Source organism: Rhinolophus hipposideros, assembly GCF_964194185.1.
Source record: "Rhinolophus hipposideros genome assembly, chromosome: 16".
Classification (NCBI taxonomy): domain Eukaryota; kingdom Metazoa; phylum Chordata; class Mammalia; order Chiroptera; family Rhinolophidae; genus Rhinolophus; species Rhinolophus hipposideros.
Genome location: NC_138062.1, coordinates 28,420,708 through 28,442,193, shown reverse-complemented (window position 1 = coordinate 28,442,193; position 21,486 = coordinate 28,420,708). Strand labels below are relative to the sequence as shown.

The following is a 21,486-nucleotide window of genomic DNA, read 5'->3' as shown; positions in this document are numbered from 1 at the left end:
TGTGATGGTTGTAGAACAGTGTGATTGTAATTAATTCGTTGAATCATACACTTAAAATAGTTAAAACGGCGTATTTTGTTGTATATGTATGATACACACACATCACATATGTATGTACACAAATTTACATATACATATGTATATATCCACAAGTTTAAAAAGTCTTATAAAATAAATCTATCAAGAGGATTTGTTTACTTTAATAGCTTTGAGTTTCTTAACAAAATTTCAGGACCTGAACAAGAAAAAGTAGGAACTCTACTTTGACCAAACAACAACAAATCTTAGGGAAAGAGGAAGAGCTAAGTTTGATGGCTGAACTGTACTATTGATAAACCTGAAACCAATCTCTTTTCTATATTAATTTAACAATGAAGTGGTAGAAGTTGTGGGTGAAAGGAAAACTAGGATGAGATGAGAAAAAGGAAACAAATATTACTGAAATATTTTAGAGTTCTGAAGACAGTCAATTATACCTACCGTTTTCTTTCATCCAGCATTAATCCCATTTTTATTTTATGCCTGGCCATAAATTAGGGGCCACCCCCCACCACTGTATCTCCACATATATGTGGGAGAGAGAGAATTCTGCTTCCTCTTCCTCTTCCAAATAATCATTGGACACATATTATAATCAATATAAATTGTGTAATCATTACAGATCTTACAAGAAACTCACTAAATATAGCCTCTATTCCTAAGTAGTTTGTGTTCTGTGGAAGATGAGTACACAAGAAGCTGTGACAACAAGCAGAACAGTGAACAGCATGAGTTTAATAAAAATGTCATATTTTTCTCCGACAATTGCATAAACCAAAATGAATCTCCAGAATTTCAGAGTTGAGAAAAAAACTTTAAAAATTACACAATAATGGATATCTTGGCCTTTTTCCCCTTTTAGTTTCACATCTGAAAGTGTGCCATATCCAACGTGTGACATCAAAAGTCCCCAAACATCTGGGTTTACAAAAAGGCCTCCAAGTGATTATAATATGGGTAACCGTGCCATCCCACTCTCCCCATGAGAAGTGCCTTTCCAGTTCAATTCTCATTTCACAACTGGAGAAATTACGCTGTTACCTAAAGGTCGGTTAAAGGAGATGCCGGGAATGACAAACCTGTCTCTGTACTGCAGGGTCCTGTTGTACTCCACTGACCTTACCCTTCTCTTGCTTTCTTCTGTAGCCCTTTCCACATTCAATAACATGAACTCTGGTGTTTGGTAAGCTTGACGTCTATGAGGAATCATTCCCAGGACTCCTCAGGGATGTTGCTACAGTACGTCGCATTTACCCAGAAAAAGCACCAAGCCAATGACAAGTCGGGAACAGAACTTGTTCCCTAGGTTGGATAGGCTCACTCACTAGCTAGTTGAGTGAAAAGTACAAATCAAGTTTTGTAATTCCGAAGTCAATTCAAATTCAGCAAAATTACACATGACCATCAAGAAGAGCCTGAGGGTTATCCTGAAACAGTCAAAGATTTGAATGTCAAATCCATAAAAACCTAGTCTCTTCAGGCAGCTGCTGCCAGAACTTCAACAAGTAGAACATCTGCTTCTTTGAAATGGCACTCATAATATCACATACTGAGATAAACAGAGATGTTTTTCAAGTTTAAACTCCTTGATTTTTAAAGTGATATAGCGTATTTTTAACTTTAAATTAAAAAAAATTAATCATAGTCTCCAGTAGTTTCAGCCTCTGTATGTGTATATGCCTATACTCGTATGTGTGTGTTAAGACATAAATATATGAATAATTGCCTTTCAAAAACAAGAAGAGTTATTAATGAGACTTGGCCTGAATATTTGAAAACCTGTTAGCTCTTTCTATACCAGATAGCAGCCTTTCATCAGTGGCTATAAAGTCACAGAGAAAGACATAGGGAGAAACAGAGAAAGTATTTGCTTTAAGAATGCTGATAGCCTTCTGGTTCTACATAGTATGAAAATTTAATTATTATGGTCCATTTTAAATCCTTCTAAATTGTTCTGTGTAAATACACTATACAGCCTGGCTTTCAACCATTTGACCTCAATGTATTTCAGAATGTCCTTATAATGTTGCATTTAACAACCAAAGATGACAACTAAGCGATGCAAGTTCCCTTTAAGTCAGTCTATTGGTTTTCTGAGATATTTTTAAAAAAACAACAAAAATTAAACTCAGAACAAATGATTATGAAAAGACCACTTGCAGCACAACAAGCAGATTATTCTTAAATGCTCATACTCCCTTAGTACAATTCATTTAGGGATGGTTGCTCCAGAAATAGTTTAACAATCCAGATTTTCATTCCCATTAAATTAAATGTTTGCTAAACGTTTTGTACAGAAAATTAAGAATTACAAACTATTCCTAAAATTGAAATAAACTAAGTTCAAAATGTTTACAGATACAAAATCGAATGACTTTATAGTACCCACAATGTACAGACCAAAAGTACTAAAAGTAAGTACTCTTGTACATAATGTAAAATAGAGAAAAAAATTAATAGCCTGATACAATTTGTTTCAAGTTCAAGACTCACAAGAAGAAAGCACAAGTGCTTGAGAATATCAAGTCTTACCTAGTTTTCATAAATACCCATCGGTAACGCTATACTGGACAGGGTGTGGCAGGCTCTTACTCTGGTAAGGCCATCCTCTACTAAGTGTCTGTGGCCACATCTTCCCCACCAAAGTTGACTCAAGAGAGCACTTTCTGCTAGTGTGAATTTCCACGAAAGGCAGTCACTGAGCACAGACGCCTCTACTCTCAGGGTCCCTAAGCTCGCCCTTTGTATGGGCCTCTACATTCTTGTGGTACGTCAGAAATGCCCTGTGGAATGCAGTGCCTCCGTACTGGAATGTAAACTTACTCATGTCGGGCTATACCCTGTGAGGAAATACACGCAGTCAAACCGAGATGAGACTGATAGGTAATTCTAATTTGACAAAATGATTAAAAATGTTATACTCCAAGATACCAATTTTTTTATACCTTCATTTCTAGAAAAGGATAAGCAGTTACTAAATTTTACTTTCCTCCTTTAAAATCTAATTAAATGACTGGAACGATGCTCTTAAACCAAAATCAATGTATTTATTTAGGACTTACAAAAAAACATATTCACGTGATATCGTCTTTCGATAGCAGGATAGCAAATCGCTTTAAGAAAAAATAATCTAACAAGAAACTGCTGATGCCATCAATTCCATTCCCCAAAATCAGTAGGATATACAGGAATCACACGTTTTAATAGAAGTGTAAGAGGAAAGATTTACCATAAAAATGCACTTAATCTTTTTAAATATCTGTCCTCACTCATAAGTGTAACAATAACCCAAAAAGTAACAGCTATTTAAAACAAAAACATACACACATCAAGCACACATATAAATTGCACATGTGTGCAAATTACAAACTGTTTATATAAAGCATGACCTTTAAAAGGCTCGTATTTCAGAAGTAACTACTTGGGAAAATCAAACATACAATGAAGCATCTCTAAATTTCTTTCAAGGCTCATTTAGAAGAAATATTTTAACAATCATTACCATGCACAAATTAATAGAAGTTTGTTGCTCTACACAGTGAATCTCAACATTTAACCTTTGCTTATAAAAACAGAGCACAAGAAAAAAAAATTCAAGCAAGGGCCTCATGGCTGTGTCTTTCGCTCTGTTCCTTTTTCAGTAGCCTGTTGTCTACTACAGGAGAAGTACTAAATAGTTGAGATTTATGCTATCAACGTTTTAATTCCTTAAAAAAAAAATCTAACCTGCACTGTCTTCAATAGTATCTTTGAAGCACCAGTAACAGCAATAGAGCTGCCACCTTCTTCCTATAGGAGCTCTTTTCTCTGCAGCAGTCTGCACTCCCCATTTCCCTGTGTGCTTTCTCTCAGGGAGTCCATGCGGCTTCAGCTCGTGCAGAGCCAACATTCCTTCTGACGGCTAATTTCCTGCTTGGATGACCCACCCACCCCTCCTGGCTGCAGTTCTGTGTTACGCATGTTGTATGGGCACTGTTTCCGCATACCAGCCTCATGACCTCACCGGCTGCCTGACAGACTCTCTTTATCAATTTCTATTAATTCATTATCTACTCTCTTGTAAGTCAAGGGCAAGTAGGAAAATCTGCAATGTCTGCTCTCCTGTGAGTCCTCAAGGTCAAATGCTTACATGTGCTCAGCAATGCAATTTTGTTATTAAAATTGACCCAAGCTGTATTATACACGTTGCTCTCCACCAAAGGAATGCTGAATTGTATACCTGGCTTGAGGGATTACCATGGAAAAGACTAGCATAAATTTAAATCGAAACAACATGTGAAAAGTTGAAAGAGGCTGTGTCTGCTCTTGTTTTCCCTTCAAGAGAAAAAAGGTGGATCTTACCTCAGCAGTACTGGGGTGAAGAGAGCAAGCAGTTTTTCCCTCTTGCCACAATCTACACCAGCAAAGGACAGTGGTGTGATGAGGACTACACTGGGGTAGTTAGTGTCTATGTCCTTGTGACCAAATTGCCAGAGAACAGCTCAGCTGAACGCATCCGCTGCTATCGGTCTACACAGTGGCACAAACAGGTCTCTGCTGATCACCGTGCTTTGTACACAGATGGAGGCTGATCAGTTTGTATAAAAGTTATGATCCACGTAACAGCTTTCCGCTTCAGCATGTAGACACATGCCTTGTCTAAAATGCCTTTGTTATGTGTTCACCATTTCATCATGTACAGCTCACCACGCATGAGTTGAAGAGACAAGGAAGTATAGCTCTAATATCATACCTAAAAATGACCTAATTTTATCAAATTATTAAAGAGCTAAAATAAACAATGACATTAAGAAATTCCCAAACATATCTATGTAGCTTGTTGATGAGAAAAATGGTAGATGAATTCAAATGAATGGTTGACAATGGCCCTGAACAGGAAAAGATGGTGAACTGATCTCAAGAATCAAACAAGATCTCTAGAATGGCAACCAAATATCTGATATTCTTTAGTCTTATATGAATGGGACAAACCTCCCAAAATCTGGTACAGGCTTTAAAAGAAGTTGAAATAAGGGGCATGTCTTTGTAAGAAAGAACCTGAACAGTAATACAGGACACTTGAATAATACTGCAGTCATAATTTTTGAAAGTTAAAAAAAACACATTTCCAAAAAAGGAAAAGCATAAATTCACACATATATGTAATTTCTTACAAAGATATTAATAAAATATCAATTTATTTAATGCAACTGAATGAAATATGGACATTTCTCATAAGCCATACTTATCTTGTTTTATCTTGTTTTGTGGGTGTTTAATAGGTAATACCTTCTAATTCTACCAATAAGTAACACTAGCAATACTGTTTAACCTCTGTTTCAGATCTTTCCTTATATATAGACTGAGGTGGTAAAAACCTACTACATATCATCAAAAATAAAATACTTAGGAATAAATTAAATAAAGGATGTGCATGACTTGTACACTAAAAACTACAAATGAGTACTAACCTTGCAAATGAAATATATGAGGTATACCATGTTCATGGTTTGTAAGGCTCAATATTTTTAAGATAGTAAACCTTCCCAAATTGATCTACAGATTCAATGCAATTCCAATCAAATCCTAACAAGCATTGACACTGACAAGCTGATTTTAGAATTTATATGAAAAGGCAAAAACATAGAAAAGCTAAAACAATTTTGATAAAGTACAAAGATGGGGATTTAACTACATAATTTCCAAAGTTACTATAAAACTACACAAGTGAAGACAATGTGGTATTGGTATGACATGTAGATCAATTTAGAACAGAAGAGAGAGTCTAGAAATAGGCCTGAACAAATATGGTCAATTGACCTTTAACCAATGTGCCAAGGCACTTTAATGGATTAAAAAAATATTCTTTTCAATAAATGGCCCTAGAACAACTGAATATCTGTGTGGAAAAATATAAATCTGAACCCTTAACTTATACCATACACAAAAATTAAATGAAAATGGATCTCATATCTAAATGGATGAGCTAAAACTATTAAGTTTCTGGAAGAAAAATATGAGAAAAACTTTATGACAACAGATTAAGAAAAGATTTCTTAAACAGGACACTAAACATACAAACTATGAAGTGTGATCAAAAGATATAGTGAATGTTTAAATTTTAAAAAATTTATTACACTAAAAGACACATTGCATTAATCCCCCTCAAAAAACTCCCCCTCGCTTCAAACACACTTATCCCATCATTCTTGCCACTTTCTGAAGCGGTTCTGGAAGTCCTCTTTCGTGAATGTCTTTAGTTGCGCTGTTGTGGCTGCCTCAATGTATGGAATCATTTTGACTTTGGAGAAGAACCAGAAATCACACAGTGCTAGATCTGGTGAATACGGTGGATGAGGACACACCAGAATATTATTGACAGAAATTTCTGTACCAGAAGCAATGTGTGACATGAAGCGTTGTCATGATGGAGGATGAAGTAAAGACACTCATGAAAGAAGACTTCCAGTACTGCTTCAGAAAGTGGCAAGAATGATGGGAATGGTGTTCCAAGTGAGGGGGAGTATTCTGAGGGGGATTAACAGCAATGTGTCTTTTATTGTAATAAATTTTGTATTTAAATATTCACCGTATTTGTTGATCACATCTCACATAAAATAAAACATTTACATAACAGACTTCATTAAGATTGAAAGTTTTCTCTTAAAGATATAGTTAAGAAAAAGGCAAGCCACAGACTGGCGGAAAATTTGTGCAAAATATATACAGCAAAGAAAGTGTATCCAGAATACATAAAGAACACTTGCAACTCAAAAATAAACAGTCCATCCAAATTTTCTTAATGGTCATAATCCAATTTTTTTAAATAGTTGTTTTAAATGAGTGAACTAACATTTCACCAAAAGAAGATAAATGCATGGCCAATAAGCACATAAAAAAATTCCCACAACATTGGTTTTCAGAGAAATATGTAATAAAACCACAGTGAGATTACTGCCACATATCCACTAGAATGACGAAAATTGAAAAGGTGACAATACCAAGTACTGGAGAAGATGTGGAGCAATATCAGAATTCTCAGAGACTACTAGTGAGAATGCAAAATGTTATAGCCACTGTGGACATCAGTGTGACCGTTCCTGATAAAGTTAAACATACATTTACCACATAACCTAGCAATGCCACTCCTAGGTATTTATTCAGAAGTAACGAAAACATGAATCCACACAGATAGATTTTCATGAATGATCACAGAATCCAAAAATTGGAAGCCAACGCAAGCCATCATTTTCAAATTAATCTTTTTTTTTGTAAAAGACTAATAACTACCTCACTTACAAAATTTAATAGAACTTATGAAATCTGTCACCTTATTTTATATATAAGAATTGGCAACATATTGCATCGCTTGCTTAAAATAGGTCATGAGATAATTCTGCATGGGGATGGTCAGTGAAGTAAAATTTTAGTTTTGTCAAAATTTGTCCCTATAAGTATCTCTTTTTTGCTTCTGCATTCCCCCTATTTACCTACTTGTCTAACCTACCTTACCCTACCCTATCTCCAACATTCTTCAGGTGACCCAATGCCCACATTAGCTCTTCATACCCCCTGTAGTTCTCCCCATCTGTCAAAGCATGTGCCACAACATGCCTAAAATCAAATATATTCGTTTCAGTTCAGATATCCACCCACCTGATCTTCTACAGGTTTTGGTGATAGCTGCCAAAGTCACCACTCAGCCAGACATCCAGGTTTAAAGCATTGGAACCACCTTTCACTCCTATCTTCTCCTTTGTCTAGAACTTCCATAAACCAGCTCTTCAAAATTACCCTCCCAGGTAACCCATCAACTTCTCTTTCTGTGAAAATACTAGTCAAACCCTTCGCCTTGACACAGCAAGGCCACTGTCATAGGGTTCCTGTTTCTGGTCTCAGCTTCACCAAATCGTTCAGGATCTCCTCATTCTACTGATCTTAAAACTTCACTGGTTACGCACTGGTTTCACAGGCATCAGCCCAACCTCTTGGTTCAAATCTAAATGATCACCTGTTTTTAAGCTTTGAAACTGAGACTGTGAGGTGCAACCCAGACTATAGCGAACAGAAATTAAATCTCTATAGCCAGGGACTCAATACTAATTTTCCCCATCCTAAGGCCAGATGACTCTAGTAACTAGCTCGGTTTGGAAAACTTTGCCTTGGTTAATTACCTTTCATAGACTAACCCCACGTTATCTTCTAACTACAATTATTGCCAAACACTAGGACTCTAATTCAATGTCTTGTTATCTATTGGGTTGGTACAAAAGTAATGGCGGTTTTTGCAATTATTTTTAACCTTTAAACTGCAATTACTTTTGCACTAACCTAATACTTATTGTTCCATAAGCACATTCTTAGAGAAATTAAAACTCATACTTCTTGGGCTTGAATAGTTATCAGGCAGCTCTTCTCTATGGTATTTGAAGGACTATAATTACATTATACACTGATATACTGTAAATGTCATAGTGTTTTCATAATCAATGAAAAGAATCTCCTCTTTAGCCACAATGACGTTTCTAAACACAAATTATATAAAGGTTTTTTTAAAGTTCACTTAAATGGGAGAATGATTACAAAGCCTGGAAGACCATATTCACAGAGACTCCTCTTTCTACGCTTCCAAAATTATATAATAAGTTAAAATTCAAGATCAAGTGACAGACTCATAAACTGAAATAGTCTCAAGATTCTTAATAACAATTAACTAATTATTATTTTAAACTACTTAATCCATCTGGCAGCAGAAGACCTCTGTCCTGGGAGCTATATGATTTAGACTAATGAAACGGAAAACTCTCAATTTAAAGTTTTCCTACTTGTAAAACCGAATTAAGTATGAATACTTAATAATGGTTTTTTAAATTCACCTTAATGAACCCCAAATATTTTTTTATAAAACAAGAAACTGACAGATTTTGTCCATTGCCCTAATTTTTTAAATTATACAAAAATGTTTAATGAAGAAATGGCAAAGGTATCTTAATGACATTAATACACTAAGCAGTTTATAGCTATAAAACATAAAGCAAACCATATCAATAAATGATAAAGTAAAAAATATCTGACTCAAAACTTTAGACAAAGGTATGGCTAAGAAAACATATAGTTACTTAATGCTTACGTAGATCTAAAATACATGAATATTACATACCAGAAATCATATATATTTAATTGCAAAAACATATAACCCCTATGAAGCCATAAATGTATGGCAAAAGTAAGAAGTATCTAAGGAAACCAATAATTTTTAATATTTTGAACTTATAGTTCATTTTCTAATCAGTAATAAACATTAAACAGATAGTTTTAAAATCTACATTATATTTAAATTCTAACACAAAAAAGACATTGATATACATGTCTAAACTATACCTTCACTTTATACAGTTCAACTATTTCTTAATTCTTAAAGTACTTTTAAACAATTTTCAGTACGTACAATAAAGTTGGATACATAATATAGAATAAAGTCATTTTCTTTAACATTCAAATATATATTCTGTTGGCTTTAATATATATTTAATTATATATGTTTATATTATATATGCATATGTAATTTAATTCATGGTAAAAATAAAATAGAGGGTCCCTGAACCATGAGCAGGAAATTTCAGTTTAATAAATTCTGATCTCTGAGACATTCTGATCTCACCATGTATATTTTGCTTCATACATCAATTGCTCTCTTAATATCCTTACTCTTGTTATTTTGTTAGTGTTCCCAATGCTGAAAGTATCGTTCTTCAAACAAAAACAAATTTAGCTGCTATGTATTTTAAGAGACTTTGAATTCATAAGGTATGAACCAACCCCAACCCCGCAAATATAACTGTGGCATAAACAAGGGTAGTGAATTCCTTTACACCTAGCGGGAGATTAAACAATTCAAACATTTAACAGAGAAAAACAATACTGTATTTCATTGACACACACATGTCAGACTTTAAAACCTTTATGAAGTATAATAATATTTACTTCTGCAAGAGAAACCCAAACATCACTGCAAATAAGGACCTCTAGGGTGAACTCTCACACACTCATTTATACCAAGGATCATAAATGACAAATTCCCTGACTGAAGACCTCAAACATCAGATGACCTGTGAAATCACATCAACCACACACACACAAATATCAGAGTACTTCTCAGTAAGGCTACTTACTTTGCTAAGACACTACCAAAGCCAGGATGCCAAGGACAACGAAAGCTTGCGTTTATATGTACAGCACATCTGTAAAGTTGTAGTTATAGCAACCAAATTCCCAACTTGATCCAGCAATTGAACTCCCTCTCCAGAGAACAGCTTTGCTCTGTGCATCAGGCATCACATCAGAATATGATTTAAAAGGGGCAGGGGGTGATCTAAAAAATGCTAAAAATCATGTTCGCTTTCCAGGATGAAGAGGTTTCATATTGAAGCAGAGGTACAACCAATCCCCGAGGGGGAACGTTGTAGTAGATGCTATTGTATCATTTACATATTTTACTCTACTCCTTTCATTTAGACGCTTATCTTTTCTCAAATTTAACATAGGATATATTTACATCAAGCGCAACTTAACTTTCCCTTCAATACATCAACTCTAGTCAACTCAAACTCACATCCCTTTCATAATTTTATTTGCCTTCATTTAGAACTCTTTCCCAGCATTTCTTTAAAGTCTTTAATATACACCTTTACCTCATATATGTCATGGGAATACCTGGACTTGAGTCAACGTTAGGTAGGACAAGTAGGAATTACAGATGATGTAAGACCTGAAGGAGTATGGCTAAGCTGATGAAGCGTGTGAGCCCAGGGCTGAGGAGAAGAATGATCTAGCGAAGAAAGATCATTAACAAACTGAGAATGTGAGGGAAAACTAAAGAGCAAGCATAAACAGAGGCTGCTGGCTGCCTACTGCAACACCCATTCTCCTCTTTCTCCTTAGAAGGATATTTTTATATTACTATTTTTAGTGGGGGCACATTGCATCTCACAATGAAACACTACATGTCTCAGGCTCCTGGGTGGCCTGAAGGGGCCATATGACTACATTCTGGACAATTAGATATAAAAAGAAATGTTGTTTCAAGGAATCTGATTTGGATGGAAGTTAACTTTTCTGCTCTTCTGCCTTTCCTCCTGCTTCTCACTTCCACAGCAGACTTGATAGCTGGAGTTCGGAAACCACTCCGCACTATGAACTGACAACCCTGAAAATGGAAGCTATGTGCTAGTAAAAGCAGAAAAAAAAGATGGCTGAGAGTCACCTTTTCACACTGTGGAGCCCCCACACCATCCTGGACCATCTGCTTTCAGGGTTTTTATACATGGTGGGGGGGGGGGGAATTAGCTCCTGCTGTGTTTATACAATTGTTTTATGCAACCAAAACTAATTGTTATGAATACAGTAAGCAAAACAATAACCAACACTATATCATTTTCCTTTTCCCACTTTCTGCACTCCTGCACAGAATGACTTTGTAATTTCTTGGCTTTGATATCTGTCACACAAGCAGGATCTTTGTATGTTTCAGCAGCACATTCTAGGCAGGCACATAAGAGGCACTCAAAAACATCTGTCAGATGAATGAGTAAGAAGGATACGCATACAATGATTTACAGGTGAGCAATTTAGAAGAGAGGTCAAGATAGAAGTATTCATTAATACTAATTAAGCATCAAGTTGAGGACTCTCTTGAAAAGATACAACTAATAGCCTAGGGTAATGTTTGACTAGAAATCAGTTGTGGCCATTTTGGTCGTTATTTTTGATTTTTGATTTTTTTGATTTTTGATAATCCTTTTGGTAAATGATTCTCCTAAGATACGGAGTTTTTTAGGACCTAATCCCTTGTAGTGATTAGGTTTTGTACACATTAATATTTTCAGAAAACAATACATTAATCATTCATTCTTGATAACTATCCATTTGACTTAATAATTACATAACCTATGAAATAGAATGTTTGGGCAATCTCGATACGGATGTGTCAGTTTTGTAAAACTGCTGCTGGATTAGGTGTGGGGGGAAATAACTGTAAAGACTGGGAAGAAAACAGTAAAGTCCAAGAGGACTGATTGACACACACACACACACACACATTTATGCATATATGTGTATATTATAATCTAGTTATATATTCAGTTATACATGTACGCTTACATGTATAGAGCAAATAGAACATTTTTAAATTAAAATAGACGCACGTTTCTATGAATCCCTACCTAACCTATTTTCATTAGCTGAGCAACTACAGGCCCCAAACACACGCTTCTGGAAAACAAAGTGACCACGAGGAGTATAAGACTATGCCTGAGATAAGTAGTTCTTATGCAACTTATCAGCGCTTACAAATTCTGCCATCGTCCACTAACTTTAGATCATTCCGAATGTGGATTAAACGAAGTCTTACGTTTTATCTTGAAAGGAAGGAGGGAGGGAGGGATTTTATTTTTTAAATCAATTTTATCTTTTAAATAAACAAACAACTTCTAATCATGCTGGCTAATAAAGACAACTTCTGAAAAGCTTATGTATCACTTATTTATTCCTGTATTTTCCCATGGTGGGAAGGAAGGTATGTTTGAACACCATATTATTTTTAGAACTCAATGAGGACAGATTTAAGTATAGTTTTTCTTCACCCCCCCGCCCCATTCCTTCTTCAATAACTACTCTTTCCCTTCCATGCTTAATCTGCGCTCCTATTGTGATTTTGTCAATACCTGAAGGTAAATCTTACCTGTAATGTACAATTTCTAGAACTCTGACCCTCATTTCTCTTTATACCTTTTGGATAAATTTAATGTCTAATCAAGTTACCCACCCTTCCATAACATAATTCATTAGTGAATTATTTTTAAAATGCCATACTCCCTTCTCCAATAAGTTATCACATAACTTGTAACTAATTTATACTCTTTCAAGAGTATGATTTTCTAATCGTATGCAGCTCTTTACATGAAATAAGGAATATTTAAATGTCTCAGTCTCTATTACATACAGAATCATTCTTCCATTCTTCCATTGTTTCACCCTCTTTCATTCTGTGAAAACTACCAAGTTCTCAGGGCTATCAATTAACTTATCATGTAGCACTGAAAAACATAAAGTAGGCCTGTGCTTTTTAAACTTAAGTAGCTCATTGTTTGTCATGTGAACCATAAGGAGAATAGTATTTCAGCCTCTCAGAACTGATTAGTTAAATGCCTTGTTCCCCACTTATCCTCATTAAAGCTGCCAGCTCTAATTTAAAATGTGATTATTGAGAGTAACACAGCATAATTTTAATTTTCAAATTGTGGATATATTTGGTATCAATGAAGGAGAAGCACGAATCGTAAATGGACAAAGCCAATGTGGTACAAATAAATAATGTGTGCCTTTCTCCCTACCTCCAGCCAATGATACCTGAGACCTAATTTACCAACAGTCCGACCAAGTTATGCAGCTTTGCAAACCAGACCTCTCTCTCATGAATGCCACCATCACCAGTGCTTTCCCTACCATTGGATGCCCTAAACTGCACTTCTATTCTGGATAACTTGATGCTATTCTTACACCTTTACTCAAGCTATTACTTATGCTTGGACTGCCCTCCCTTAATCCTGTATCTGCGCCATCACTCATTCTCTTCACTATGTCTGGATTTCCTTTCCAACCACTGCCCGAGAATCTCACTCACAAATCCCATTGAAAATCCACTTCCTTAAGAGCCAGCCTTGATTACCATCCACATACATTAAAATACTCCTGTCTTTAAAGGGATTTTTTGCATTCTGTGTGCTCTTTGCTGTATCTATTTAAACTATACTGTTACATGACACTTAGGCAATTTTTTTCATGTTTCACATATGACGGCCTCATCTCCCCAACCAGATATTAAGTTACATGACAGCAAGGAGTAGAGCATCTTGCTTCCTTTCTATACTCCAGCAACCATTCAATAGGACGTAATATAAGTTTCAATTAACATTGCAGATAACATGGAAATAGGCCTCAAAACTTGAATTCTACTAAATCTATTTTAGAATGAGAAAGAATAACCCATAAATATGAAAAGGACCCATGAACCAATTCTAACTTTTGATGGCATTTCAGCAGTTTCCAGTAACCGTGCTTTGCCAGTTACAGGCAGAATTTTTTATGACACTTGTAGTGTACAGACGAGTTTGCTTACTAGGTCTGCCGCCTAAAATACCCTGGTAGCTAGACCGTATCGTCTTAGACCTTAATTCATTGGAAACCCCATCCCTCTGTACAGGTCTTTGTCCTTAACCCCTCTGGCTTCCAGGTTTAATCACAACCCTTGTCTTGGCATCTTCCAACTTCCTAGAGTTATGGACAGCCTGGGATTATCTTTTCCTCCAACCTTACAGCCCCTACCTTGCCACCACATTGATATGAGGTGAAAAGATTGTTTATCATTTGCTCTGTTTGTAAAAAAAAAATAAAATGTTTTTTATTATCAGAGCAATAAAGATAGTATTTATGATTAAATATGGTCTGTGTGATCATTTCTATTAAAAGACACTTCCTTATAGGCCTCTATGATAAAATTAATTCCATTGAGGAAACCAGATTCAATGTTTTAATAGGAGTGATTATTTCCCAGGATTGTGACCAAGGTAAATTCAAAGAAGAGCCTGTATAATAATAATGCTTCATGTCTTAAATATCTAGTATACCGTATTTTTTTTACAAATAGATGTAAAAATGATTGATATATTGTCAATAGTAGAAAAAATTCCAACTTTAAAAGTTAACATACAACCTAGGTAAACTATTTCCTTCTCCAACAAACAATCCAAACAGCAAGTTGAAAGTTAGAAACACAGTCTAAGCATATCTTTAGTATCTAAATTAGAATTCTCAACCTTTCAAAGAAGCCAGCCGCCAAAAACGAACATTAATCCCAGTCATTATACTGTGACTTTCCGATAAAATAGGCTTCAGCATTTATAGAATCGGGCAATTCTGGAAGTGAGAAAATTTAAAGTCTATAACAATTTCTATTAGTTCATTAAATACACCAATTTAGAGCACAGTAGGGCAATACACGTTATCAGCATTTCCCTGTCCTTATATAGAAAAAAAACACAAAAATACATGAAGAAAGGCATTTCTACACCTGCAACTTTATTTAAGATAATTTTCATTTAGTGCTTTCCAGTCCCACTGCTGTTGCAAATGATGCTTTTGAAAAAACTAGTGGTGGGGGGAGGGAGAAGACTTTTTCACGATACTTCACTATACTCTGCCTGTCACTGTCTTAAAAGATCAACCTACCATGACTATGGATTTAAATAGTGTGTCACAGAGTTAGTTGTGAAACACACAACTGCATAACTTGGTGACCACAACTGCTTTGCCCGTAGGTTTGGAAAAACACATACAGTTTCTGCCATTTCTATATTCATCTCTGGCCAATGTCCCCATTGGCATTTTCCTAAATGATAGTGAGAATAACCTTTGCTACATTCCTAAAATACTTTGCTCACCATCTTTCTGATCATCCAAAAAACTGTATTTTAAATAAGGCTTTAAGAAAAACATAACTATAAATCATACATTGCTTCAAGAATACAAACTGTACTCCAAATAAGAGTTTAGCTCTATCTTAGGGCAATATTATATGCAAAAACATTGTAAGTGAGATTTCAGCCACTTGTCCAACTACCAATGTTTCAAAATTTGATAAATCTAATAGATTTACAATAAAACTCATAAAAACCACATTTCTATCACTGAAATTGCTCACAGTGGGAAGAGTGAGTAAGCTGGCACTGAAAGTCACAAAGGAATTCATAGGCTGCATAAATGTTATAAATCTTATCAAGGAACAATATTCATGTTTGAATAACCAAAGTAAAGATATGCAACCAAAACAACTTTTATCTGTCTAAAAAGAAAACAAAAATTTTAAAAAAATAATAAAAACACAAAATGCTGACCTAAATGTCAACTGAGGAATTCAGTAAAGCTAATGAAATCTGGAAGCAAATGACAGATTTTCTGCAATGTATATCACCCTTCTCACTTGATATCAAGTGTCAAAGCAATTACATGAGAATTAGTTTAAAATATGAACTGTTATTCAAAGTACTTTGATTCAAAACTAACTAATCTACCTGTCAACAGGAGTGGAAAATTTCAAGAGCATAATCAAGTGACTTCTCATCTATACTGATAACCAATTTCTAGGCTAATATGATAAAAACATGGTCAACGTGGAAAATCGTCTTTGAACTGGCTATTCTATAAATCCAGAAGACTATTATTAATACCTAAGCTGTATTATTCTTTAATCAAACCTCAATATTTTCTGGAGAGGTCAATACATATGACTCACTCATGCCAACCTCTAGTGTAGTACCAGTAGAGCCTCTCTCATGTTAAAACAATCTCAGTACTATTCCTAAGGCAACATCTCCAAAGGAAACAAACAACTTGGACAGAGCAAATGTCACCGGGTGCAACGTGAAGGAATAACCTATATATAGGACTAGCTCGTCATTCAGTCTGAATACCACTCCTTCCTTCATCCCATTAAAGTACTGACATGAGAGCATTTGCCATCCAGCCAGAGAAAAAGGAACTTATGTCATCTTTTAAAATAATTAGACATAGAGTCCAATGTGTTCATGAAATAGGGCTGAACTGCAAGTCCTCTTTCTTCTAGAACAGCAGTGTTTTCTTAATGTTAGGTTCCCTTTCCACAAGTGAGAACAAGCTGTTACTTGACTAGTTGTTGATGGCCGGTAGTCAAGACGGACCTCACAGGCTCCTTCAGAGCTGTAGGAGCGCAGTCTATGGACTGAGTTGGTACAACAGACCTTGCAGCAAGATGATGACGTCACTAACCTCGGTTCTCTTTAACGTGTGTAAATTCCAAATCGCATTCATCACAGCATTATTTACAATAAAAAGTATTGAAAATTTACTCTTTACAATCGTTAACTAAATTGTGGAAGTTCAAATAACTGAACATTAAACAGACATTAAGATGTATAAAGAGTAATCCTTTATAGTTTTTAATATTATGAGGCAATGCGTATACATATACAGATTCTTTCATTGAAATAAGATATTAAATTGTTTATAAAGTACGCTCTTAAGTATGTGGAACACATACATGTAAGACTAGATGGAAAAACACTGAAATATTAAAGAATAATTATCTTGGATGAGAGTTGTGATGTTTTTCCTTCTTTATCTGTGATAATTTATGTAGTAATTATTATTACTTTTTACATTAAAATTATATGTAATTTTTTAAATATGCCAGTGCTTGAATGTTTTTGCCTACACCTTCTTCTAAGTTCAGAAATAGAGTTCGATAGAGTCTCCAAAAAAGGAACCAAATAGTAAGTCCTGTGTTTGAAGGAGCAGAAGAGTGTTGTTACTCAATTCTCCATCCCTCGGGGAAACAGGATTCTAGAATTACAGGAGCTAGGTGTCAGGGTCACTCCCAGCTTCCTAGGCAGAATTCTAGGAAGCACATCCCCCCACCATCCGAAATTGCCGGAGTTCCCTCAGTCATAAAATATAGGTAACAATGGCACCTACCTCAAAGGATAGTGTGAAATTAAATGATTCAATATATGTAAAGCTTTTAAAATGGTGCCTGGCAAACAGAAAGCACTGTCAAAGACTTAGCTATTTTTCCCTCATCATTTTATTATTACAACTATTACTAGTTCTATTACTACTACTGCCACCACCAACACCACCACTATTACCGTGACTATTGCTACTATAAGAACAATAAACAAATAGGCAATAGATCTTCCCTCCCTCATGGGACCTTTTTCCAAAGAGAATAATGTCTGCCAAACTGAACTCGGAGAAGTAGAAGGGCAAACAGGCATGGCAATTGCACCAGAGGTTGTTTTTCATGAGATGTCACGTGCCCCTGGCACTCTTTCACTACCATTCTGGCCGCTAAAGGCCCATCTCAGTGCCTTCTAGTACCTGCCATTTGACATAATGATATAAATTGCTTCTCCCTGTCTCACTGACTCTGACTTTTCATAAAAATGTGTTCACATCTTTACAATAGATTCTTAACATGCCCTGACCCATTCAGAATGATTTATCAAGAATATATTTTAATATGTTCATAAGAGCGTTAAGTTACAGAAGGTGAGAAGTGGGGAAGGGAGAGCACTGCTCTTTAATAAATTTAGTCAATTTAAATATTTATTTAGTAAATTTAAATACAGATATTTAATCGGTTTTCAAAAAAAGTTTTCAAAATCTTTAGTCAAAATAAAAATATTTGTGAAAAATACACAATTGGGGGAAAAACAACTAAGATACCCTCAGTCAGGGAACCTGCACACATGCAGCCACATGTATAACAGATGGGTCCCAACCCTCTTTGGCTATAGCTGATTGGAACTAGGTACACACCAGCCCCAAGCCCAGCCAATCAGACTGGAGCCTAAAGAATCCAAAGAAAAGACACAGGCACTACAGTCAACTGTTGTAAACATTAGGGACACAAGGTCATAAATCAACAGTTGGCACATACAAGCCAAAGTCACAGGAAAAGAGACATTAATAGCCTTGGAGAGCGGGAAGCCAGTCCACAGACAGATGCAAAAATGAGAGAACATATGGTCCTGAGAGTCAGGAAAGTCAACGACAGTTCCTGGCTTTCCATTTCTAGTCCCATGTGGTCTCAATGAACTTTCTTTTCCTCTCGTTAGATGTTTATGAGATTGCCTGTTACAGAGGCATATTTTATTCCCGATGAACAAATGTGTACTAAATTAGCCTGACATGTTCATGTAACAAATGGACATGTCACCAGCATGTCTTTTGTTCTTGCCCTTTGTTAAAGAGCTTGCAACAGTGTTTACAACATAAAACAGTCCTTTCTTAAAGATTTACGTGTTAACACCCCAAGCTACTGCCCTGCTTTGTGTCATGAAAGAGGAAATAGGAAGAGAAAACAATTCTGCAAAAGAACTCAATTCTGCAAAAGGATTTCCAGCTTCACAGATAATCTATTACAGAATGTCTATAAGATACCTGCTTCTTGGAAGAAACATGGACTCCTTAATGAACACGGAACCAGACAGGAGGATATACCAGCAGGTCCCAATATCATCAGGACTGAAAAGAAAATAGAATCAGATGGTTATAACAAAAACAACAACAAAATCAAAATACATACAATACAAAGTGTTGCCCATGTTACTTTCAGAATCATGAAGAACAATGAAATAGCATAAAGCATGTTCATAAAAATGCCATTACTTGACTCTTGGAATAATTTCTTTAAATTATTTTTTATCTCCCAAATAAGCTAAAAATATTTGTCAGTATATTTAAATATTTTAAATGTTCCTTAGGTGTAAATCACCTACCATTCCAAGTTTCACTTTTTTAGTTTAATTTTTTGAACTCAGAATACTCTCCATTGCTTCATAAAACAAACAATATGGAGGAAAACAGTGAAACAGTCGTCCCAACCCTTCCCCATGTCTACCAAGCTCCCACATTTTTCTATCACACTTGTCAGATATTCTTTCAGAATTTCTTTACTTATATTCACACAAATTATGGACACATATTCTTATTTCCTCCACCATCTTCTTTTTTTCTTTTCTTTTTTTTACAGAAAAGACAGTACACTCTACAGTGTTCCACCTTTGTGCTAAATTCTAGAGATCTTTTCATCTGATCGGTATCTTGTGGATGTGCTATATTTAACTTAAGCAACAAGTCATTTCACTTGTTTTTAATTGTAGGCAATTATTTAAAAAAGTAAATGAAAACTGCAGTGATTAATTTTGCATATACAATAGTAACTGTCACCAGTAACAAGAGGACCAAAGGGTACATACACTGTTCTTTCTGATAAATACTGTCAAATTGTCCTCCCCAGGTGGTTAGCAACTTATCTGTCTACCTGCTTCAACACATCCTTACTACTACAGTTTGTTACATTTATTGAACAAACATTTAACTAACAATCGATGGTGGGGGCTGTTCTAGGTGCTTAGAATACTTCAGAGAACAATAACAACAATAAAAATGTCCCTGTCCTCATGGAGCTTATATTCTGGTGAGACAATACAGATAATAAACAACAAAAATACTAAATTGGAAAATTATAAATCAGAACTCTAAAGAAAAAAAAATAGCGTAGGGTAAGGAAAACAAGGGTGGGGTGTTACAGGTTTAAATGGGTGCCCAAGACAAGTCTCACTGAGAAGAGCACAGCTGAGCAAAATGAGTTGGCCAAGTGGATCCTGAAGGGACCAGTGTCCCAGGCAAAGGGCAGGGAGGATCTCAAGTGTGCATGCAAAGGCCACAGGCTGACACTACCCAACAAGGCCAGCGTGGTGTGGCAGAAAACAATTCTGAAGTAGAGCGGGGAGGGACAAGCCACTGGGGAGACAAGGCTTTCTGTTACTGGGGCTTTTAATCAACCTTCCGGGTTTTTACCAATCTGCTTGGTGTCGTTTTCTTTTTCATTTCTTTTTCTTATTGTTATAAGAGCATCTTTTTTTTCTTATTTACATGAGTCATATCTATGTATTTTTCTGTGAAATCAATTCATAAAAGTTTTTGCTGATTTTCTAAGTTGGGGGATTTTATTTTCTTATCTAGAGGCACTTAATAAAAATGAGCCTTTTGAAACCTGAGCAGTGAGTATCTTTTCACCCCATTTGTTGCTTATGCTTTGACTTTGTTAATGGTGCTTTTTGCCATATGTAAGTTGTTTATTTTATAGACTCAAGTTTAGCAAATTTATTAGGATATAAGCTCAGTTACTATTAAAACAAAACACAACAAAAAGCTAAACAGAGCAACGGCTTAACCAAGGAGGAAGTTCATTTCTCTCTCACACACGAAACAGCCTGAGCACATGGATCCCAGGGCTGATAAGGTGTCCACAGGGTATGGAGACTCAGGCCCATTGTGTGGCTGTCGCCCTCAACATGTGGCTCACATCTCATAGCATAAGGTGGCCGCTCCAAACTTCACCGCCATACTTTCTAGCTAGTGGGAGGGGTGGGAAGGAAGTAGAGAGCAAGCCAGCTGCTTTTAAGAGGACAACAGGAGGTGGCACACTACACACCCCTCAGATCCCAGGGACTCAATCACATGCAAGTGCTTCAAAGGAGTCTTCAACGATCTCTGCCAGCTCTTTTTTTTTTAAAGAACACTAAATTCTATTTACAATACTAAATAACTACATTATTTATTTAAAACACCAATCACTATCACCTAATCATTTTCATTTCACTGTTTGCTTCTAAAACAAATCATCAGTTGATCTCTGCTCTTCCCAAATCCATTCCTAACCAATTTCACAATTACTTAGTCCTCCATAGCAACACAGACATAAAACATAAAGGAAAATATTGTCAAATAGAGTTTAGTTCCAACAAAACCAGAAAAGTAAAATGATTTCTCAAGTGAAAATGCGAAGTACTTCAAAAAAATAATTTA

General features: G+C 35.6%; 1 protein-coding gene across 5 annotated transcripts in view; it reads right to left on the bottom strand.

The window, feature by feature from the left end:
• RAPGEF2 (Rap guanine nucleotide exchange factor 2) overlaps positions 1 to 21,486 on the bottom strand; it is a 213,678-nt gene that overhangs the window by 112,281 nt on the left and 79,911 nt on the right. For all 5 annotated transcript variants that reach the window (XM_081077835.1, XM_081077838.1, XM_081077840.1 and 2 more), the window contains exon 4: positions 19,054 to 19,137. In XM_081077835.1, coding sequence (XP_080933961.1) covers positions 19,054 to 19,137 — 84 coding nt within the window. The remainder of the gene's footprint in view (positions 1 to 19,053; positions 19,138 to 21,486) is intronic.